Source organism: Planococcus citri, chromosome 1, assembly GCF_950023065.1.
Source record: "Planococcus citri chromosome 1, ihPlaCitr1.1, whole genome shotgun sequence".
Taxonomy (NCBI): Eukaryota; Metazoa; Arthropoda; class Insecta; order Hemiptera; family Pseudococcidae; genus Planococcus; species Planococcus citri.
In genome coordinates, this window is record NC_088677.1 from 73402490 (window position 1) to 73425113 (window position 22624).

General features: G+C 35.6%; 1 protein-coding gene across 1 annotated transcript; it reads right to left on the reverse strand.

Annotated features, from left to right (window-relative positions):
• Positions 1-971: 971 nt before the first annotated feature.
• On the reverse strand, positions 972-2533 carry LOC135831502 (methyltransferase-like 26). Its single transcript, XM_065344042.1, has 3 exons — positions 2291-2533; positions 1563-1935; positions 972-1346 (listed from the first exon to the last, which is right to left on the reverse strand). Exons 1-3 carry the CDS (start codon positions 2387-2389, stop codon positions 1075-1077), a joined length of 744 nt encoding a protein of 247 aa, XP_065200114.1. The 5' UTR covers positions 2390-2533; the 3' UTR covers positions 972-1074.
• Positions 2534-22624: the final 20091 nt, after the last annotated feature.

Genomic DNA, 22624 nt, shown 5'->3' on the forward strand with positions numbered 1-22624 from the left:
AGGAAAGTACCTACCTTATCATGTTTGAATACTCCCATTAAAATGAACCTGGTACCTACTTGATGAACTTTTTGTGAGCTAAAGCTACTAATAACTGCTACAGTTATACCTATACCTACCCAAAAGTAGTGAACAGCCTTTTTTTTCAACATTTGGCACAAATTTTTTTAAAGCCCCTCCGGGGCCCTATTGAAGATGACTTGGGCCTGAAGTCATTTTTGGGGTCCTGGGTATGCCTAGAATCAAGTCCCTTTTGAAAAAAATTCAAAAAAAAGTTTTCATTTTCGAAAAATTTCAGTAGGTACTGAAATTTAAACTTTTTTTGAGAATTACCCAGTTTGTGAATGATTCGTTCGCGAACGAATGACTCACTTCAAGATCAAATCACATCATTGATCATACATATAATGAGACAAAAAAAAACGAAACATAATTCAATCATTCAATAAAAATCGTGAATGATTCGTTCGCGAACGATTTACTTGGAAAATGAAAACGATGAATCATCCGCGAACGTCCAAATCATTTTCACCAGGAAATAGACAAAACGAAACATTATTCGGTCTGTTAATAATAATTGTGAACAATTCATTCACGAACGACTAAATCACATTTGAAATTTTTAAAATATGTACCTATTTACGTCAAAAATCGACAAATAAATTTCAGCACCTAAAATTTTGGCTTGCGGTACATTTTAGAATCCTTTTTCGATTCCTCTTGGTCTGGTTAAAAATTTTTTGTACTAGTTGGGAGATACCTCCTTTTGTAAGTGAGACACGCGACTCAAGAAAATCACCTTCGTTGCCTCTTACCTCTCCGGTTCAATTCAGCTAAAAGGGCGGATAATTCAGCGATTGTTATTCAATTACGAATGGACGCTGTAGGCCTATCCTAGTATTAAGCATAAACTTGCAACAATTTCGATGAATTTCTCGGCGAAAATGAAATAAATAATAAAACCAAAACGATTACTCAGATCCAACTTTTTATTGCAATAGCCACGTTCAAGTGAACGTACCCTTATTTTTAGGGGGGTGAACCTGTTGAAGATGGATCACTCGAAATAAACAATTACCACAACACACGAGTGCCTTTTTTGTAAACTTGCAGTTGTAAATCGAAGGCGAAATTGAAGGTAACACACAGTAGGATATTGAGTTTCTCCAATTCTACTCGTATCTCTTCTTCGGCATCTCGTAAACCCCACAATGGATTGGCTTCTTTGAGTTGTTGATCAAAAATTCTATCCGCTTCGGTCAACGTATTATTAAGATATTTGAACGGGCCAAACAAGAAGAATAATCCTCTGTGTTTTAAATACTGATTGACTCCTTGAATTAAAGCTGGAAACACGAAAACATACATACATAGGTATTCAAAAGATGGTACCTAACTACGAGTACCTATATCATAACCATGAGATGAGACTGGTATAGGTAAAACAATACACTTCGAAGGTTTTTTTTTTTCGTAGCAAGAATTGAAAGCAATCCTGCTTGCAACGAGAAAAAAACTTTGAAGGGGCAAAGAGTGGGCAGCAGGTACTTAGGTATACGTACCTTTGTAACATTCGGGCGGAGCGAGATGTATTAAATACGAATTGAAAATATAGTCGACAGTTTCGTTCTGCATTGTACGCTTGAACCATTTATTCGAATCGATGCGTACGTCGAAAAGAAACGGAGCTTTCAGATTGCCCACCATGTTGAGCTTTTTATAAAACTCGATCGACGGAATATTGTAAGGATCGTGATCACTCGGTACGAACGTAATGGCTGGAAAATAGTCGGCTAAAAAGGAAATCAGTTGCCCCGTTCCGGAAGTGATCTCGACGAAGATCGTATTATTTTTCACGAAACGTGACAAGTGTTCGGCTATGGCTTCTTTGTATCGATTGGTGGGCGCAAATTTCCTCGTACCGTAAACTGGATCCTGGTACAAAGCAAAATCAGACAACGTACGTGAGTTAGAGTTCATGGCAAAATGCGAAATTTCGGCAATTTTAGCAAAAAGAAAGGCTTCAGTTTGGCCATTTCTGGGGGAAAAGCTAGAATTTTTGACAGTTTATGTCATAGAAAAAGGGACACTCTTTACAATTTGGCTATAAAAGGGCGTTTCTGCCAATTTTTTGCTGAATAAAAGCCCCTGACAACTTGAACAAGAAGCAAGATTAGCAACTTTTTTGCAATTTTAATTAAAAAAGCGAGGATTTTGCATTTGGTCGATTCTGAATAAAGTGAATAGGAATAAGGTTGATAGGTAGGCAGAGTGTATCACGTGTGCTTACCAATTCTTCCGAATATAGCGAAGCGTACGAGTACTTCACACAGGAAATAAACGTCAACCAAGCAATACAAAAAAAATGATCCTCGCGAAGAATTTTCATCTTGATTGCCTACAATAATTCGCGAAACTGAAACACACCTAGTCCAGAGCACGTTTCAGAACTAGCTCATGGATCCGAAATATTTTCGTTGTTCATCAGCATCGCACATCGCTCGAGTTTTTTTTTTATCTAATAAAACTACCACAGTAGGTACATGGTTCACATTCGTATTTTTCTAATCTGCATATTTGATCGTCGAATTATATCAGCGCATTATCAAATTATTAAATCAAACTCAAATCGAGTAGACTATTAATGTGAGGTTATTTAATTTTTTTCACGATTATTTTGAATAATTTTAAAATATTGATAATTAAAAAAAAAAAAAATGTTTGTGGCAGAGCAATCTTAAAATTTGATACACGAAAGCTACACATATTCGCACACTCTTATGGCTATATGTATTATAAGCTCGTCTCATGTAAGTACACTTCTGAGGCTAATAGTCCGGCATATGACAATAGGAGTAATTGCACCCCCCCCCCCCCGCCGATCCTCCAGGACAACTTTTTTCTTAAAGGGGACATCCTAAGGAACATTTTAAAGCAAACTTGCCAAAAAAAAAAGTTGGCCTTACTTACAAAATGGCGGCCATTTTGATTGACAGGTCAGCCGAAATCGCAGATTTTGCGTTTTAACATAGGACTTGCACGAACTTTTTCAAACTTTACAAAGGTAGATCGAAAGATCATGCAAAAATTTATCACCTGTCAAAATTTCAAGTGCTAAAGTGCGTTTTTCGATTTTTGGTGAATTTTTGAAAATCGAATTAAGGCCAAAAATGAGGGGAAAAATCAAAATTTTACCAAATTGACCAAGAAAGCTGGAATTTGGAATATACCCTATCTTCGACATGCCGAATCGATTGGAAACGATTTCAACCCGTTTTGAGCAGTTCTGGAGCCTCCAGCAGATTTTTGAAACTCGAAATTCCCACAAAATTCCATGAAAAATTGGAGTTGTAATGCTAAAATTTATTCTAAAAACTAATTTCAGTACGCTACGAAGTACTGCAGGTGAATTTCAAGTCGTTTTGGATCCTCCAGCGACTTTTTGAGAATTCCTGAAGCCTCCAGATGATTTTTGAAACTTTAAATTTTCACAAAATTTCATCAAATGGAGATGGAAATCTGAAATTTACTCCACGCTCCAATTTAAACACCCTCTGGAGACGGTTTCAGGTAGGTTCAAGTCATTTTAGGGCCTCCAGCAACTTTTTTGAAAATTACTGGAGCCTCCAATAGATTTTTGAAACTTGAAATTTTCCCAACATTAATTTATCAAATGGAGTAGGCAAGCTGAAATTTACTTCGCAGACTGCATAGTGGTTTCAAATGGTTTTGAAGCTTCCAGCTACTTTAAGGAAATTTCAATTTTCCAACAAAACGTCATACAACCTTTCAAAAAGTTGCTGGAGGGTCCAAAACGACTTGAAATTCACCAGCAGTCAACTTCGTAGCGTATTGAAATTATTAGTTTGCAGAATGAATATCGATTCTCCATCTTAGTTTGATGATGTCGCTGGAGGCCCTAAAATTACTTGTGCTCACCTGAAGTCGTCTTCAGAGGGTGTTAAAATTGTAGTGAAGAGTAAATTTCAGATTTCCATCTCGATTTAATGAAATTTTGTGAAAATTCAAAGTTTCAAAAATCATCTGGAGGCTTCAGGGATTTTCAAAAAGTCGCTGGAGGATCCAAAACGACTTGAAATTCACCTGCAGTACTTCGTAGCGTATTGAAATTAGTTTTTAGAATAAATTTTAGCATTACAAATCCAATTTGATGGAATTTTGAGTTTCAAAAATCTGCTGGAGGCTCCAGAACTGCTCAAAACGGGTTGAAATCGTTTCCAATCGATTCGGCATGTCGAAGATAGGGTATATCCCAAATTTCAGCTTTCTTGGTCAATTTGGTAAAATTTTGATTTTTTCCCTCATTTTTGGCCTAAATTGGATTTTCAAAAATTCACCAAAAATCGAAAAACGCACTTTAGCACTTGAAATTTTTACAGGTGATAAATTTTCGCATGATCTTTCGATCTACCTTTGTAAAGTTTGAAAAAGTTCGTGCAAGTCCTATGTTAAAACGCAAAATCTGCGATTTCGGCTGACCTGTCAATCAAAATGGCCGCCATTTTGTAAGTAAGGCCAACTTTTTTTTTGGCAAGTTTGCTTTAAAATGTTCCTTAGGATGTCCCCTTTAAGAAAAAAGTTGTCCTGGAGGATCGGCGGGGGGGGGGGGGGGGTGCAGGGTGCAATTACTCCTATTGTCATATGCCGGACTATAAAGGCTATCAAACATTTTAATATTATTGACTACAAATATTTTCGGTGAGTTGTTTTTTTTTTTTTTTTGGAATGCACCATTACGTAAAAATGATGAAAATTACCTAGTCCTAAAACTGACATCAACTCCTCCTAAACCAAATTTTCATGTTTTGTGGCCATTCTGAAGTCTTCGGTGCAATTTTAAATTTCTCCAGAAAGCGTGAAATCAATTTGAGCAGCTTTAGGGTAAGAATCAAAATGTACTATTATGTAGCTCACTCTCGACCTCTATAAAATGTTTAGAAATCCACATTTCAGACGATACTTTTTTCCCCACTAGAATAGGTACCTACTTTTATGTACGAAGAAAAAAATTAAAAATTTTCTGTTTGTATGAGAATATTTGGCATGAATGGCTGCATTATGTCAAAAACAACGAGGAGTTATGGCTCTTTTCATTCTCGACGTGTTCAAGGTTCATCCACATTTGAGACGCTTACCACACGGACACCTCGAGTACCTTTTTTTTTTGAAAAGAATATATTCACAAAGGAAAATGAATTTAGAAAAATCATAAATTAGCAATTCTAAAGTCTACAATCGCAATTTTCGGTTTCACCAAAATTTTAAAATAATTCACATTTTTTGTGCAATAACCTCAAATTAAGCTCAAGATTCAATTCAATTCAATTCTCTATTCAGTACGTTTATGCCTTTTGGCCTTGTACAAGTTATACATAAAAAAATACAGGTAGGTATTATATGTAGGTAATCGTAGGAGTAGACTTATAATTGGTTACAGAGTTTGGATAATTATTCTAGTGGAAATGTTAAAAATAAGGTTAAGTTATTAACAAAATTCAAGCGTTTTTCATGGAGATACGTCCTTGCTAAAATTCATTTCTTGATTTTTGACAAATTTTTTAAAATTCAAATCTGGCCAATTTCTTATGAAAAAAACATCAAAACTTGATCAAATTGGCTTAAAAAGGGCAGAAAGGTGTAAGACTCTACTTTCGACCTTCTGAATCAATTAGTGAAGATTTTGAATCATTTTTGGGCTTCCGGCAAATTTCTGCACTCTTACAGTTCAGTTTTCAAAAATAATTCCATAAATAGGATCGAAATGAAATTCAACACCACTTATAAACTTGGATTTACTGTGTTTGTGAATTTTTTGATTGATTCAGTCTTACCTATTCGTATATTCAAAATTCATTTTTAAAGAATTTTTTTAGTCATAAATTTATATAGCAGTTTTTGGCACAATTTTTGCAACATCTGTGAACACATTGGAATATAAACGACACTGGCGACACCAGCCTGTGTGCCCGGTGTGTACGGGCACACCTGTTCATTTTCCAAAAAGGAAAAAAAAGGTACTTTTACTTGACTTTTACAAATTATTTAAAAATTCCTTATACTAAAAACTCATTTTTGTTAAACCAAAAGTTATTTTTGAATAATTTTAAGTTCATTTCTTGATGCATCAACATCATTTTTCTTACTTCAATTTTTAAAACATTGTTGGGTCAGAATGAGAATTTTGGAATGAAGGGGGGCGAATTTTAAAACTTGTTTTTATAATTTTGAAAGTTGGCACACCTGTTCAAACAGTCTGGCGTCGCCACATGGTGAAGACACTTTTACTTCCCATGCTCAGCAAAACTGAAAATAATTTTCAGTTTTGCTGAAAATTGAAAGCGCTTGAATGAACCTAATATAATGTCCAAGTGTAATATAAAAAAGAATAACTGGGGGTGCGTTCACTTTGCATGTAGAAATCGGGTATACTCGATTTCGTTAGGTATACAAACAAAGCATTAGCCAATCAGGTTTTTTCGTTCTTTGACAGATTTGGATCCTAAAACAAAACGTTAACTTTGCCTCAGGAAACAAAGATATTGTTGGTTGTCCCCTGTTGACAAATGAAATACCAAACATGATCATTTTATTCAGAGAAATTTGCCCATTATTAGCCAATTAATTTTCCAATTTCTCTAAGTTTGTTTATACCTAACGAAATCGAGTATATGAGTATACCCAATTTCTACATGCAAAGTGAACGCACCCCTGATCGTCATTTCATTACTATATGAAGTAGAACAAGCATAATCCAATTACAGGAATGTAATTCCCAAATAGTTACTTTTCTTTGATTATATGAAAATTAAAAAAGAGTACACGACGCTAAATATCATATATTATATAAATAGAGCAATTTCAGCGCCAATTTGAACAATGGTATTTTTCAGCCAATCATCGACCTTCCACATCTCCTACTTTCAACTTTCGAGGCTGTTTTTTCAAGAATCTAAAGTGTTCTTGATTGTGCTTATGTCATCGGATTAGAACGACGACGATGTAAGTTTAAATTCAGGTACCTACATATATAGTGATTGTGCATCGGTTTAACTTTGGATTCAAACTACTTAATAAGTGAGTAAGTAATTAATTTCATTTTCAATCTTTCATTTAAACGACGAATTTTCCTAGTTTTTTTTTCAACCACTGGAAAAAACTTTGGTCTTATTGGACAAGAATCAGCGCAACGTATTTTTTAAACTTGTACCAAGATCGATCAAGAGAGTCAGAAAAAACGGCAAATTCGAGTTTATAGGCGGACGGTAAATTCCATCTTCACCCTTTTTTCATTGCTTTTTCCAAGAACAGGAATCTAAAAATCTGCTGGAGGCTCCAGGACTCTTTAAAACCATCATCATTTCGCTCAAAAGTCTCAAAACGCCGAAAGTGAAGGTACAAATCAAATTAAAGCCTTTTTTATTGACTCAGTTGCAATTTTTTTTTTCAGATTTAGCTATCGCTGGAGAAAATCTTTGATTTAAACCAGCATCAACTGATTTTGAAAATACGTGCCAAAATCGATCGAAAGGATCGCGAAGACAGTAAAATCCAAGTTTATAGCATCAAAATATCATTTCAACACAATCTAGTTATGAAATTTTTTCAAAAACTGGAGAATCTGAAAATCCACTGGAAGTCTCTTAACGGATAGAAACCATCACCAGTGAACTCGGTAGGTCGAAAATAGGGTATGAACCAAAATTCAGCGTTGTACGTTAATTTTATAATATTTTTAATGATTTTTTTTTTCATCTGAAATAATGAGATTCTGAAATTTCAAAATTTCTCCAAAGGTCAAAAATCTATACAAACGAATTTCAGCAGATAAAATTTACGCTGTTGGTGCATTTAGGGGCCCTTTTTTGATTTCTTTTTGTCCTATATCACGAACTATACCTACTTACTACAATATTCTTGCGAGCAATTTTTGAAAGTTATTGCTGGGGTCTTTCTACCCTTCTTGATAATCTTGAAGTGGCAGGAAAATGTGCTTCGCGCCACACGCTTTACTGGAGTAGAATAGCTGCTACTCGTATAGATAAACTCTCATAGGAGTCTGCGTGAGACTTCAATCATCGATTTCTCCATTAATCATTACCTAACCGTCGAATAACACGCTCCAATACTCTCAAACTCTGTACTATTATTGAAACTTTTTGGACCTGATTGCAAAGAAATTTTTGTTTTTTGCTGATAGCTTGATTTTTTTTTCAACTTCAAATAGAAAGATTTTAGATTTTCCACCATACAGAATTGAGTACCAAAAAATAGAATGTGCTTTTACGGTGAAAATCATTCAGAAAATTTTTTAGCATCGGTGCAGCCCTAGAAGGAAGATGGAAGTCCTCAAAGAGAGGTTTTTTTCGAAAAAATCGAAGTTTTTTTCGCTCCAGCTGTTACCCAACCTGCTTTGGGGAAGTGACCCAGTGGCCAGCTTCACATGGCCTAGGCCATTGACATCAAAATCTCTGGACTTTAAGATTTCTACTAAGCGACAGACAATTAGCAAATCGCTTATTTTTGGGTAAGTTCGTGGTTTGAACATTTTTTTTTCTACAATATTTCACAGCTAATTATTCCAAAAGCATCAAAAGATGATATTTTTGAAACTGGCGGAATATTTTTTAACGCAGTGGTGTCAATTTATTGGTCATTATTGTATTTAAAAATTCAAAAATTCGAGAAAAATAGCCAAAAAACTTATCGTTTTTTTTTCTGTTTTTTGAAGCTAAAAATAATGATAAAAAATTTTGGCATCACTCCGCGTTACAAAACATCCCCAAGTTTCAGAAATGACATTTTTTTGAGCTAATGGAATTAATTATCTATTTTGAAATAAGTATGTACCCCAAAAAAATTCTAAATACGATTTTCGACCACTTGGTAGAACACCATAAAGTGGTCTTGAATTTTGATGACAATGCCCTAGGTCGACTCAGAATCTCATATACTTAACATCTCTAGAAATTAAGAAATGTTTCTCAAAATAGGTCAAGTAGAAGCTAAAGCGAAAAAACCGCGTATTTTTTGAAAATTCCCCCTCTTTAAGGATCCATATTTCCTCACCAGGGGCATCTCTGGAGCTAAACATTTATCTGAGTAACTTTCAGCTCAGAATAAAGGTCTCGACTGAATTAGGTGAAAATCCTCTGACATTTTTTTTGCGATCGGTCCTCGAAATTACGTGATGCGAAATACCTATGGTAGCGATTTGCGGATTTTCAACTGCTCAGTGGAGCTCTGAATGTGCTCTAAAATTTCAATTCACATGATGAATCGTGTTGTTTTCCCTGTTTCTCAGTCAGCAACATTTTTTTTTTTTAAATGAGTCAGAAACCAAAGTACAAGAGAAACGTAAATCCTGTTTTTTAAATTCATAAATATAAGGTACAGTATATAGGTACCTAATTACCTACCTAGTACCTACTCTGTTTGTTTTAACCACCAACCAAAGGAACCTCAAATCTTTTGGAAGTGGAAGATTGTCCGTAGAACAGGCTGGATATAGGGAACAGAGCGAAAAAACCAAGATTTATTCGCGAATGCCCTCTCGTTTAGACGAATGGAGGCTCATACCTCCCCTCCATGAAGGGGAGGTACAATTTTTAGCTACAGGCACATCTCTGAAGATAAAAATTGTTCTGAGTGATTCTCTACTCAAAATTCAGGTCTCCACTCCACTCCATATCAAGGTAATAAAAATGCAACCGAAGTCTCCGCCATCTCTGAATCAAGCGCCAGCCGGTAACAGCAAATTAAATAATAAAGCTTTGCGTATCACAAGTACCTAAGTATTCGTCAATGAATCGATCCACATTTTGGAAACCTTCATTGAAATTCAGTTGATACTTTGAAAAACTTGACAGGATGGTCACTCTTCTGAAGAAATGATTTTCCCTGATTTTTCCCGGTTTTCCAGACCAAGTTTACCAATTTTCCAGATCCTTCAAATTAGCTATCGACAACACCCCACATGAGGGGAGGGAGACATTTTTTTTTACAAAAAATGGAGTAAAATCCAGAGTTTTACAAAATTATTGAATACCATACATATGTAGTTAATTTTGCAAGATTCTCTGATTTTGGAATAAAAATATCAAATTCGTTTGACATTTCCTTAATTTTTTCAGAAGGCAAAATTCTCTGACTTTTTCCCCAACTTTCCAGGCTTTCCAGAGGATGGACAATTGGGCATATGGACATTGGACATCCTGCACGACTGCATGTCATGTCCAGTCAAAGCTTGGTTTGAAAATCTGTTGCAACGAAATTTCAGTTTTTAAAAATATTGATAAGGTAACACTGAAAGAAATGATTTTCAAAACGCTTTATTCAGTCCCGAAATTGATGTAATGGTTACTGCACAGCACAGTAATTTTCAAATTACCTCATTTTGATGTAATGATTACATAGTTTAAATCAGAGAATGCATCAAATAATGGAATGAGTACATCGCTAGGATGAATTTATTGTATCACTCGCCGAAAAGCAACGGAATTTTGAGCTTTTATCAGATTCAATCGAGAGTAAGTTTTGAAATACTACAAAAAATTAAATTAAAAAAAAAATTTTTTTTTAAATTATTTTTTTCCAGAAATTGTGAAAAAATTGGCCGACGAGGAAATCGAAGAATGTGAAAAAATTTACAATTATTTATTAAAGGTGGCCGAAAACGAGCAAAATGTGACAATGCTGCAGAATGCCCTAGTGATATATGAAAATTTAAAGGATAAAGACGAGGTAAGTTTTTTTTTTTTTTTTTTATTTAACAAGGTTTATTACAATCTTAAGGAGACCTTAAATAAGTAATATTTCTGACTTTGAACAAGTTAGTTACATGACATGTGCAGGGTTCTCTCCAGTGAGAGTATACTCTGCTATTTTATAAAGTATCTCTCCAGTGAGAGTACTCTATTTATTTTTTATAATATCTATGACTAAGTCGTGAGGTTTTAACTGATGGATGTTTCTTTGCTTTGATCTTGTTTTGTGTGTTTTCAACTTGAGACATTCTTTTATCCATTTTTTTTAAGCAGTTCCCAAATGTCTTTTAAGCTCGCCTGCTCTTCTAGTTCCACTGGTTCATCCGATTCATCCGTGTTATTCTTTGGAAGGTTTCTTTTGACAATTTTGGCTTGTTCAGGTTTCTGAGTTGTTATCTGCTCCTGGCTTTGAGTGGTCCTTTGCTTGACACGATCAATTACTGTCATCTTTGGTTTAGATATAGCAGCAATTTTTGCTTGATATACTGGACACCCTCTCCAGTTGGCTGTATGATCACCATCACAATTGGCACACTTGGCTGGGTCTTCTTTCTTCTTCCTACATTGCTTTGTTTCGTGGTCTAATCCACACTTAACGCATTTGGGTTTCCTTGCACAGTATGTTTTGGTATGACCAACCTGCTGGCAGTTTTTACATTGAGGTAGCTCCCTCTTTTTTGCTGGAGGTTCTACCTTTACTTTAGTGTGCAACAAGAACCCCATTTCATAAATGGTCTTGTTGTTTTCTTTTGGGCTGAGATATACATAAAAGAGTGGTAATGCCACCTTATATGATTTCTTACTCACAATTTCTCCAGATACATCTTTTTTCACCTCTGTTTTTTTAATAATTACATTGGTGACATTAATGGCTTCATGTCCGATTTTAATCAATTCTAATTTGATATCATCGGGTGAAGTGGAGGGGTGTAGCCCTCTTATAACTACCTGATAGGGTTTATCTTGTTTCAACTGATATGTATGGTGCCCAATTCCATACATTTTGTGACTAGGATTCTTCCTTATAGCCTCCAGTGCCCTATACACTGCTCTAAAGCTTTGCTCATTTGAGCATGCTATTTTAACATCTCCATTAGAGAGGGTTTGCATTGTAGGCGTTTCACACTCTTCCATGCTTTCCAACATTGCAGTAAATTCAGTAATATTTTTAATTCCACTTACGTAAATAGGTGGAATACGTTTCTTTTTGAGTTTTTCACTGTAAGTTTCTTTTGACTGGATAGATTTAATGCTGTCTATTGTCATATTGCTATGATTTTCCTCTGACTCGTCTATTAATGATGTTTGTTCGCTGAGATGGTTTTCATCCTCTTTTGACTTGGCTTGATAGTGAGCTACTACTTCTCGTAAGTGGTTGATTTGCCTCTGCTGTTCTTCTATCTGTTTTTGTTGAAGTTTATTCTGTTTCACAATGTCACTGTACATAGCTGTTAGCTGGTTGTACGTGGGATCGCCATCGTTCATACCCATCATAGTTCACATTCACTATAAATTGTAAATCGTTTCTTATGCATATGTGCTGCCATGAACACAGCAAAATACGTGCATCACAATACTATAACCTCCGCGAACTACGAGGTAAGTTGAAAAAAAAAATCATCATTTCTCGTCAGCCCCACCCTAAAGTTAATCGTTTTATGTTTTTTGTCGCAGAAATTCCGAAATATCACAGGGAAGAAAGAGTTGGTTTCGAAAGAAAAGGTAGCCCAGAACATCGGTACATTCATAGACGATGAAGAAAAACCCGAAGGTGAGCTTTTGGTAAAAAAAAAAATAACAAGAAAAAAGATTTTATTGTAATTACCTATTTTTTAATGATTTTTCAATTTCAGATAAGCGTCTACGCGTACAACTACAAAAACTCTATATGTATTTGAAATCAAATTATAGTGCTAAAAATCAAATCGGATTCGATTTTCAAGGTGTAGGTATCCAAAGTGTAAGTAAATTTTTCATATTCGAATGATTTTTTTTTCTTATTGTTACCTAATCCAGTAATTTCCAATTTTCAGAGAACTTAACAATTAATAAATCAATCTCCCGACCAAATATGGTCATTCGTCGCCGAAATGGAACACGTGATTCAAAACATATATTAAACATTCAATTTACTATCAAGGATACGAACTCAAAAAGTGGTGAAGCAATGGTCGCAATGATTTATAAAAATATGTGCAAATTAATGGAAGTTTACGCAGCTCTAATGCTAAAAGTTCTAAGTACGTAAAATGGGAACATTTTTTTTACGTACCCTACCTACATAAGTAGGTTCCTACACACGTAATAATAATGCACTTTTTATTTACAGATCGAATTGATGTGAGGAAAATTAAAGACTATGAGAAATTTCTGAAACATGAAAAAAAAATTCGAGTTGCTATCAACATTGCCGTTGCCGGCGACGCTATTCCGAGCCTGCAAGAGGATTATAAGAACGTAAGTATCTCTACGCCAGCATTTTTAAAAATATTTTTGTATTAAATACTGGTATTTTTGTGCGTAGGTGAGAAAAGAATTGGAAGTATTGGAAAGAAAATTAACTGCAGAAGCAAATTCCGAATTCAAATCAGTCGTCTTATACGAAAAAGTAAGTATTAAAACAATAGATAGCCTACTAACAGTGGGTTATATAGCTTTGATATATATTCGAAATTTTTTTCAACAGTATTTCGACCGTATATGTTCCTGCCTCAAAAGAGATGAAACGGAAAATGGAAAAACGAATGCGAAAAAAATACTGCAAAAATTCATGGTATGTATCTACTATCTATTAAATATTTTCCTAATTCGAATAGAATAATTTAACTTATATTGCTTAATTTCAGACCGCACCCGAAGAAGAACTGCAAGACTTTATCAAATCTTTGGAATCGCCGAAAGATGCAGATGGGGAAAAACTCAGTTGCGCGATAGCGCCAATGAAGAAAACCACCAAAATGCTGGTACGAAACCATAAATTAATAATTATTTTTAACAAGGTACATCCTTGTAAATAAATTATTGAAAATTAATATTGTAATTCCCCCCCCCCAGGCTGAAGGATACGACCATCCTTATCCTGTCATGATTTACAAACTCTTTGTCAACCCAGAGATAAAGAGTGAAATTCCAGTAAGTATTCGTCAATTAATCGATCTACACTTCGGAAACTTTTTTCATAATTCACTTGATAATTTGAAAGAGATGCCACAGTTTTCTTCAAAAATCCATCTCATTTCAAAACAGTAATATACTCCTACACTTTTTCCAGAACTTTACTTCCAAGTTGGTGCACGACGTGACTGTACTGAACGCCATACAACTTTGAGACTTAGTATACGTATTACGTAGCCATAGACTAAGCACATAGGTATTCGTGAAGGAATACACGTCTTGATTGGCAACAATTTCAATACCAGAGATGCAAACAATTGCTGCATCTCCAGTGTATTAGCCAATCAGCAATAAGACTACAATGCAAACACCTACGTACGTACTACGTAGCCTATTTCGCGATACCCTAGTAGGTACTTACTACCTAGATAACTTACTCCTTGTCGACCTGACGAAAGAGCGTAAAAGAAGCAAAAAAAAACTCTCCATCGTAGGTACCGTGTAATTAGCCTTACGTACTCCAGATGAATACCCAAGACAGGTTGATGGTAGCGCACGTATAGATCGTGCGTAACTGCGATGGTCTTTGGCACCACGATGTTGGCATATTTCGACCCTACGTTCCGCGAAATGACACCTTTGGTATGGTTTCGGCCGCCTGTAGCGTTCTAAAAAGACAACATAATCTGTAGTCGATATAATTACCCAACTGGGTTGGTAGAGGTACGGGTCGAGTACACGAGCATGTCGTAGGAGTGCTGCTGCGACAACACAGTCGACGAGTCTAGCTGTTGGTCATGGGTAAAAAATCGTGCCAGAGCGGTGTTTCTTTTGAAGTAGACTCGAGACGCGACTTTGGTTCAAAGTGAAGAGTACATAGTACATACACCTAACGTAAGATATGCGATCATTTCGTAGCACCAGGAAATAGTCGATGTGAAGAGTGAAAAAATATGACGATGGCGGCGGATTTGTATAATAATTTTTGTGCGAGGAGTCGTACCTATACTCTGGTCATTTCGTGCCAGAATAAACAACGCGTTATTCGCTAACTAGGTACCTACGTATCACGTCACCATGAAGACTATAAACAATGGTCAGTACCGTTCCTAGCCTGGGATCACATGCTGGGCCAGCAAAACGAGCTCACAGCTCAACCTCAACCTCAAACAATAATATAAGATGATAAATGCCAGCAGCGGTGACGTTTGTTGGCACACAGACCTGCGGTTTGCAGTTGCAACGGTTTCTGTATAGTGGTCATTTGGTCAGTCTCAGCTGGTCTGTGGATGCTGGCCAACTGAATGAATAAGCGAGTTCATGTTCGGTGGAGTAAACAAACCCTATATGGGCTATGAAGCCGAAGAATTACTTCTTTGGACAAATATTAATACTTGACATCGTCAGAGACAAAGTCACCCCCCCCCCCCCCTCTCACCACAATAAAACAATAACCACAATCAAACGCCTCAGATTTTAAAATAAGCATTGAAGAGCACCCTTTCCTAATTTTTAAGATGTACCATATTCTGTTTTCCACCCGTTAAAACCACCGGCATGCGGGCAAAGAAAATCCCGCAATTTCGCAAGAACACGTATCTGCATCCCCTCAACGACAATTTCCATTCCATATGAAAATTCTGGTAGGTAAGGGATTTTTTCAGTTTTTTAAATGAGAGATCAACATCGCATTTTGATACTCTGGGTTCAATATTTGCGTTGGAAAAGTGGTAAAAACACAAAATATGGGTAGGTTAGGTATATATATGTACTTATGCAACAAATAATAACAAATGAGTATGAAATGAAGGGTCTAAGGATTTTTTCCAAATTCAGCGAAACCCTTCATTTTCAATCGATAACTATCCAGAAAAAAATTTAGCTGCGGAGGTTTCCCTGGAGCAGAGATATGAGTCCTTAAAAAGGGATATTTTTGAAAAAATTGTTTTTTTGTCATAGCCCTCACTCAAGCTGTTTTTTGAAAATTGTAGTGAACTTCCAAGACTAATTTTAGGGTTATATTGAGCAGTTGCCCATTTTCAAATCGGTTATTTTTGGGTACCTAAATTTGTGTTTTGAAAATTTCTTGTTCTCAAATGTTTCGCAGTAGGTAATTGAGCCAAAACATCGGAAGAGTCGTATCTGAAACTGGTGAAATATTTTGGAATACAGTGGTGCCAATTTTTTGGTCATTATTGCTAATTTCAAAACGACTGAAACGTATGGTACCTTACCTATTTCATTACTCAAGTTTTTGGCTATTTTTCTCGATTTTTAAAAATTGGCTACAATTACCAAAAAATTGACACCACTGGGTTCTAAATCATTCCCAAGTTTTAGAAATAATTTTCGATTCTTTGGCAATTGATGCGAAATATTAGAGAATAGGTACCTATCTAAACAATTTTCGTAGTTCAAATTTACCCAAAAATGAGCGATTTGCGCAAATCTTCAACTACTCAGCAGAACCGAAAAGTGTAGTATTGAATTTTCACGTTGATGGCCTGGGTCAACATAAAATGTCAAACGCTATCTTTAGGAACTTGGTCATTTTTCCCAGAAAAAACAGATTTTTTTGAAAATGCTCCCTCTTGAGAATCTGTATCTCACTTCTAGAGGAAACTCCAGAGTTGAAATTTTCTTTGAATGACTTTCAGCTCAAAATGAAGGTCTCCATTGAATTTGCTGAAAACCTGCAGACTTTTACCCCCACAATATAGTCGCATGGTCATTTTGGAGAAGAGAACCGAGAAATCCTTCAACAGTTCACTTCTGGGTGTAGTAGAGCCTGGCATACAACAGAGATGATGAATGTTGTAAAAAGTAAGTAATTTTTTGTTACTGAATATTGCATAAATAGGCAATGGTATATTGTATGAACAAGTACATGTAGGTAGCATGATCCAAATTGAAATCGACGCGGACCGCCGGAAACCACTCAGAGATGTCGCTACCAAGTGTTGGAATTTCGCACGAGACCATTCGTCGTGTTTTGAGGGAGAATTTCCACATGACGGAGTTTTTTCCCCACACATGGTTCCCCGCATCCTGACACACGAGCAAACAGAAGATCGCGTGCGGGTTCACTGTGAGCAATTTTTTGACTCAAAATCGTACAACTGTGCTCGAACACCCCCCCCCCCCCTATTCCCCAGATCTGGCACCCTGCGACTTTTTCTTATTCGACAAGATCAAAGATTCCACGAGGGAGACCCATTTGGGCAGTGCAGAGGAGATGAAAAGCGAATCGACGCGGCTGTTAAAGGCAATTCCAGAATCCGAGTGGGCCAGGTGCTTCGAGAGCTGGAAAAATCGTATGCGTCGGTGTATAGCTGCGGAAGGGGACTACTTTGAAGGGGATCGTTGTTATAAAATCCTAATTTGTAAAATAAAAATTTTTATAGCGGTTGTCCGGGAACTTATTTGACAGACCTCGTATTAGAATTGTATGTAATATTTTTTGATGGGTTTAGATCCTGTTACCAGCTGCATCCACAATTCGTGGATGGTGTAAAGTGGTGAATGGAGGCGCCTGGTTTCACAAAGGAATCATTAACATTCATTTCAAATGTTGTGAAGAAAAAAGAATCATCCATTTTAACTTTGTTTGCAAAATTAATCGGTGCTAATTTATTTTACCTGCAGATGTTCCACAAATTCCAGCAGGTGTGATACTAGCATAAGAGAAGATTTGGAAAGAAATGATCGTAAGTATATACCACATAATTTCATTTTATTAATTTTACCTATTATTAAGAGAACCTCACCTTGGATGAAATAAACAATCGTAAAAGACATTTACAAAAATCTACAACATTATGGTTAAGTAGGCTACATAAACCTGAGAACATCTCTCACGGTAGAGGACAGTGATGACTATCCTTTAGTCACCAGCACTTTTATATTGATGGCAGTCGCCATAACTTTTGGACCTTCTTCTTAATATCTGGATTGGAATCAACGGAATGTGCCGATTTATTAAACTTTGCGCTGGAGCAATTACCAGATGCCAAAGCTGAAGTGTGTAGTACCACATTCGAGGGCTCAACTTTGGTATGTGCAAAGTGTTAGGAGCAGATTTTTGCAATGGAAGTGATTTCCCACTCCCACTGCACCTTTCATCAAGCACCCTACTTCGCAAGATCCAGTTTATATTCTGTGGAATGCCTGCTGTATGCTTAACTTAATTCACAACAATGTAGCAGAAATGGGTGACTTCCTATAGCTATGGTCCTGAAGAAATTAAAAAAACTGACAAGTGGAACCATATTTGTATGCTTCATGAGGTGCAAAACAAAACTAAGTTGCACGCAGCAACAAAGCTAATGAAAAAACATATCAACTTCAGCGATATGAAAGTGAAGGTGCACCTTGCACCTCAGGTATTGAGCAAATTTGTGTCGAAAAGTTTGCTGTTCTTAAACAGTATGCTGGACTGCTGGAGCATAATAAAAGAACAGATATTGCGTCTAAAGGGTTGCTAAACCAAGCAAACTCGAATTAATAACCGATACTTTGGACAAGGATTCAATCCAAGCAAGAAAATGAATGCAATGTACACAAATTTAACAAACGTTAAGACAAAAATAACAAATACTTGACCTGTCCAACTTGGAAGCCGACCAGGAAGTTTTCTTGATTAATCGGGATGCTCAATTCAAAAAGCAAATAGGTATGTCTATCATAGTTCCATAGCAAAAACTGCTTCCAGATGAAACCTACAATACTTTTCTACAAAGAAAAGACATCTGAAATTATCAATTAATTATATTGTAAACTTACAAGCTCCTCAGGTTGTAACTAAAGCAGTTCGTTGTGGAGATGAGGAAGAAGTAATCGATACTGAAATGCAACAAGTACATTTTATACTGTAATGCTCTAGATTCTGCTAAGAGGAAAAATTGGATTTTTGGGCCTGATAATCTGCCTTTTTAACTTTTTTCATAGCTAAATGGAATCCTTAAAATCAAGAGGGTATCAATATCTCTCGACTTACATGTGAATTTGTAATAAAAATTAAACATGAGCTTTTTAAAAATGAAAAATTTATTTAAACAATTAACTGAAGTGGAAGACCCAAAAATCCGGTAAGTAAATAATGTTTTTCTGGTTTTCAATTGTTCAACTGTTACAGTTGTTTTTGTAAAACTTGTTAAAATTGAGGTGTGAATCAGAGGAATTAGAAGAATAAGCAGGTATTAAACGTTTGTGTCCCCTTTTATTTTATTTTAGTAGTCATACTTCAGAATCAGAAACTATGCGAGGCTACGTCAAAGTATAGTTACACCACGTCGTAGGCTGAACTATGATGAAAAGGAGCTAGGTACCTATAATTGTCGCCATATCAAGTGTCCATAAAGGCAGTAGTAAGTATAGCCAGAGCTAGAGAAAAATTTGCTGTTCTGTATACTACATACATTACACAGAGCCTTAGAAGCTTGATAAAACGGCACTTTTTGGACAGTGCATAATGACTGCGGATCTGACCACATAGCAGTCAAAATGTAATTTCTGCCTGCCAAAACGGCAATATCAGACTGTGGTTTTGAGTGTGGATCTAAATCCGCACTCAGATCTCTACTCAGTCTTCTGACAAGTCAGCACCATCTTGGAATATCAAAAAAATACTTGTTTGTGATTGGTTTATTGTAGTCAGACTGCAAATCTGACTGTCAAAACGGCAATTTCTGACTGCGTAAATGAGTAGTCAGATATCACCAGAAATGTGCCAATTGGGAAAATTTTACTTTCTACACAATCCAGCCCTATTATAATAACCAATGATTGCAAGACAGTTTCTGCTTTTAATTTTTTACAGAATTTCATTTAATACCTAGGTATGCCTAAAAAGTCAGACAAACATCACAAAGCCATTTTTGGAAGTTTGATAGGTAGGTATAATTTAATTTCGGTAATTCATTGATTCCCTTCCGCTCCCCACACTATATAAAGGGGTCCACTTTACTGGAGGAAACAATTAATGTTTTTCATGATAGGAAATTTATTCAGAAGAATTCTCTTGTAAAAATGAGAATTTCTCTTTATTTAAATATTTGACAACATTTTGTCATTGTGTAAACTGTAAACTATTTAGGTACCTACTTCAGGAAATTTTCTGATCTATAAATTTAAAAAAATACTCTGTAACCATGTATGGAGCACAAGATACACAAAGAAAACTGGAGAGGAATGGGTTTGAACGCCCACAAAATCATGAAAACCAGTCCAATATTTCAGTAATTTTTGTATACATGCTTTATCATTCCTTTGACTTCTATTATCCTGCAGTGGAAAAAAGATGAGCTATATGAAACACAATTGCTCCATATTTTATATGTACTTAGTGATGAAAAATGCAAGCTAAACAGCATCCATATCATGTCCCGGAACACTAATTTTGTTGTAGCGAGACATTGAGTCACACTAAGAATACGGCGATGTGTCCCTATACAATCCATTACAACTTTTGTTCCAGCTCGAAAGCAACACTGATATCGTATTTTCACGAAAAAGTGTGTTATCGAGAGTACATTTTGAAATCTCTAAAAATCGGGTGATAGATAAAATTTTTTGTTGATAGTTCGAAGTGTCCCTTGAAGCCGCGAATTTATTTTGGTGTAAAAATCTTTGTAGTGGGATAAAAATTCATGTTGGAAATGAAAAAACACAATAGTGAGTAAATTTTGGTTCAAATTTTTATGAATTTTTGATCGTTTTCACGATTGTTTTTTCAACATTGACGATTTTTTTACAATATTATTAGAGCCGAACCATCGTTCATTGACGGATGATAAAATTGCAAAGTATCTGCAAGTGAGTTAGATGCCGAAAACGATGATTTTTCTGAATGTGAATCCATTGATGACTAAATTTCAAGTAAAGAAAAAATATTTGTGAAAACGATAAAAAATTCATGAAAATTTCAATCAGAATTTTCTCACTATATCGTTTGCTCATTTCCAGACTAAATTTTCATCCAATTGTAAAGCTTTTTATACCAAAATGTTCGATATCATAAGACATGATTTTTTCTCATAAGTTAATGAATCAAATTGGATAATTTTTGTGCATAAAATTATAAAAAAATATGTTTTTTATTTCTAAAATAATGAAGAAAAGTGCTTTTAATTGAAAACATAATATTTTGCGTAAAAATACGTGTTACTTTGGGGGGGGGGGGTCCCATGTGTCCCACGTACCTGTAGCACTGCATGGGTCCTACGATGTCCCAACAAGATGAATTCACTACGCCTACTGGCACATATGCTATCCCAGCCCCAAATTTCAATGTTGAGGGCGAGGGAAAAAAGTGGGTCAAACAGATGTCGTATTAGAACGTACAAGGAGCACATTTATCAAAAAAAAAAAATCCGAATTATGTTGTAAAATGAAATGTCGCCGCAAAAGATAACAGACAGAATTTTCTGGCGTAAAGTCATACTTAGGTAAGTTTTATTTTTTGTCACTGATGGTACGATGCATGATTTTTCTAATCTGAAATATCCCACAAGGGTTATTAACAGCACTTCAGCATCTGCCTGGTCAATTCAACAATTTAATAAATATACTATGTAATAATCATTTCATCTTAAACTAAGAGTGCTTCCGGATTGGATCATCTTCGACCATCACCGAAATAAGGTAGGCTATTGTTCCCTAACGAGAGTGTAATTTTAGCCTTTACAATGTAGGTAGAGGTACAGCATACTTCATCGAAATTAGATTACGAACAACAAGTACACGCGAAGACAAAGTACCTAGTTACCGGTTGTGTGATGAAAACAATACCGGGCGTTCGCGAATTATGCCATTGTACCGAAGTTGGCTCATTACACAGTTTTACGAGTATAGTTCAACGTGGGTCAACGATCACCAAACTAGCCTATCTCTTTCTCTATACTTGAAACAAAGACAACATAGCTCGAATGAAGAACATTTAACGTGGTAATGATGACCGCGAGTATTACGTAGGAAATCTGGTATGCATCACGATGACTTGATGTTACCGCATAGCAGCTAGGTATACGTATTCAGCTACCGAAATGGGATGACAAATTACTGAATACATTCATTCAGGAGTGATTGTAGGTACCTGCTCATTAAGAACTGCAAGCAAGGGCATCTTCATTCTTTAATTTGCTCGCATGTATTGAAGGTAATGAAAAGTTGATGTGCAAAAATTCGATCAAGAGCTCTTTCATCTAGGAAGGAGCTCGAATATTTTCCCAGAAAATCAAATCTTAGCAATAAGGAAACTTTTTCACATTCTTCAAAAACATGAACTAATGATTGGTTTTAATGTGATGAGACAATCAGTGTTGCGATGTTTAAACCGTTTCGTTGTTTTTAAACTGTTTTAAAATCGATTAAAACACTGAGAAAAAAACAACTTACCTACCTATTGTTTTAAGACAAAGAAAGTTTATAACTTTTTTTCAAAACTTCTTTTTTCAACACTGATTTTTTTGAGGAAAAAAATCGTTTTTAAAGCTTCTTTTTTAGAAAACCGGTTCGGACGGGATTAATTTTTAAAAAAAATTGTAACCAGTGAACGTAAGTAACTTTTTATTTTTCCACATCGAAAATAGATACTTAATAATGCCAATGGTAACAAAGGAAAAAACTGAAGTTTGAAGGCGTCGCCTGCCCTACTCTAACATTGAAATTATCAACATTTTTTTCCTTTTCCAAGATGCATGAAAAAATAAATTATATTTCTCACAATT

Coding starts and splice junctions, on each gene's coding strand:
- LOC135831502 (XM_065344042.1), bottom strand. CDS start 2,389: ATGAAAATTCTTCGCGAGGATCATTTTTTTTGTATTGCTTGGTTGACG. Junction 1,936..2,290: donor CGCTATATTCGGAAGAATTG/GTAAGCACACGT, acceptor GCTTTGTACCAG/GATCCAGTTTACGGTACGAG. Junction 1,347..1,562: donor TCCGCCCGAATGTTACAAAG/GTACGTATACCT, acceptor TCGTGTTTCCAG/CTTTAATTCAAGGAGTCAAT.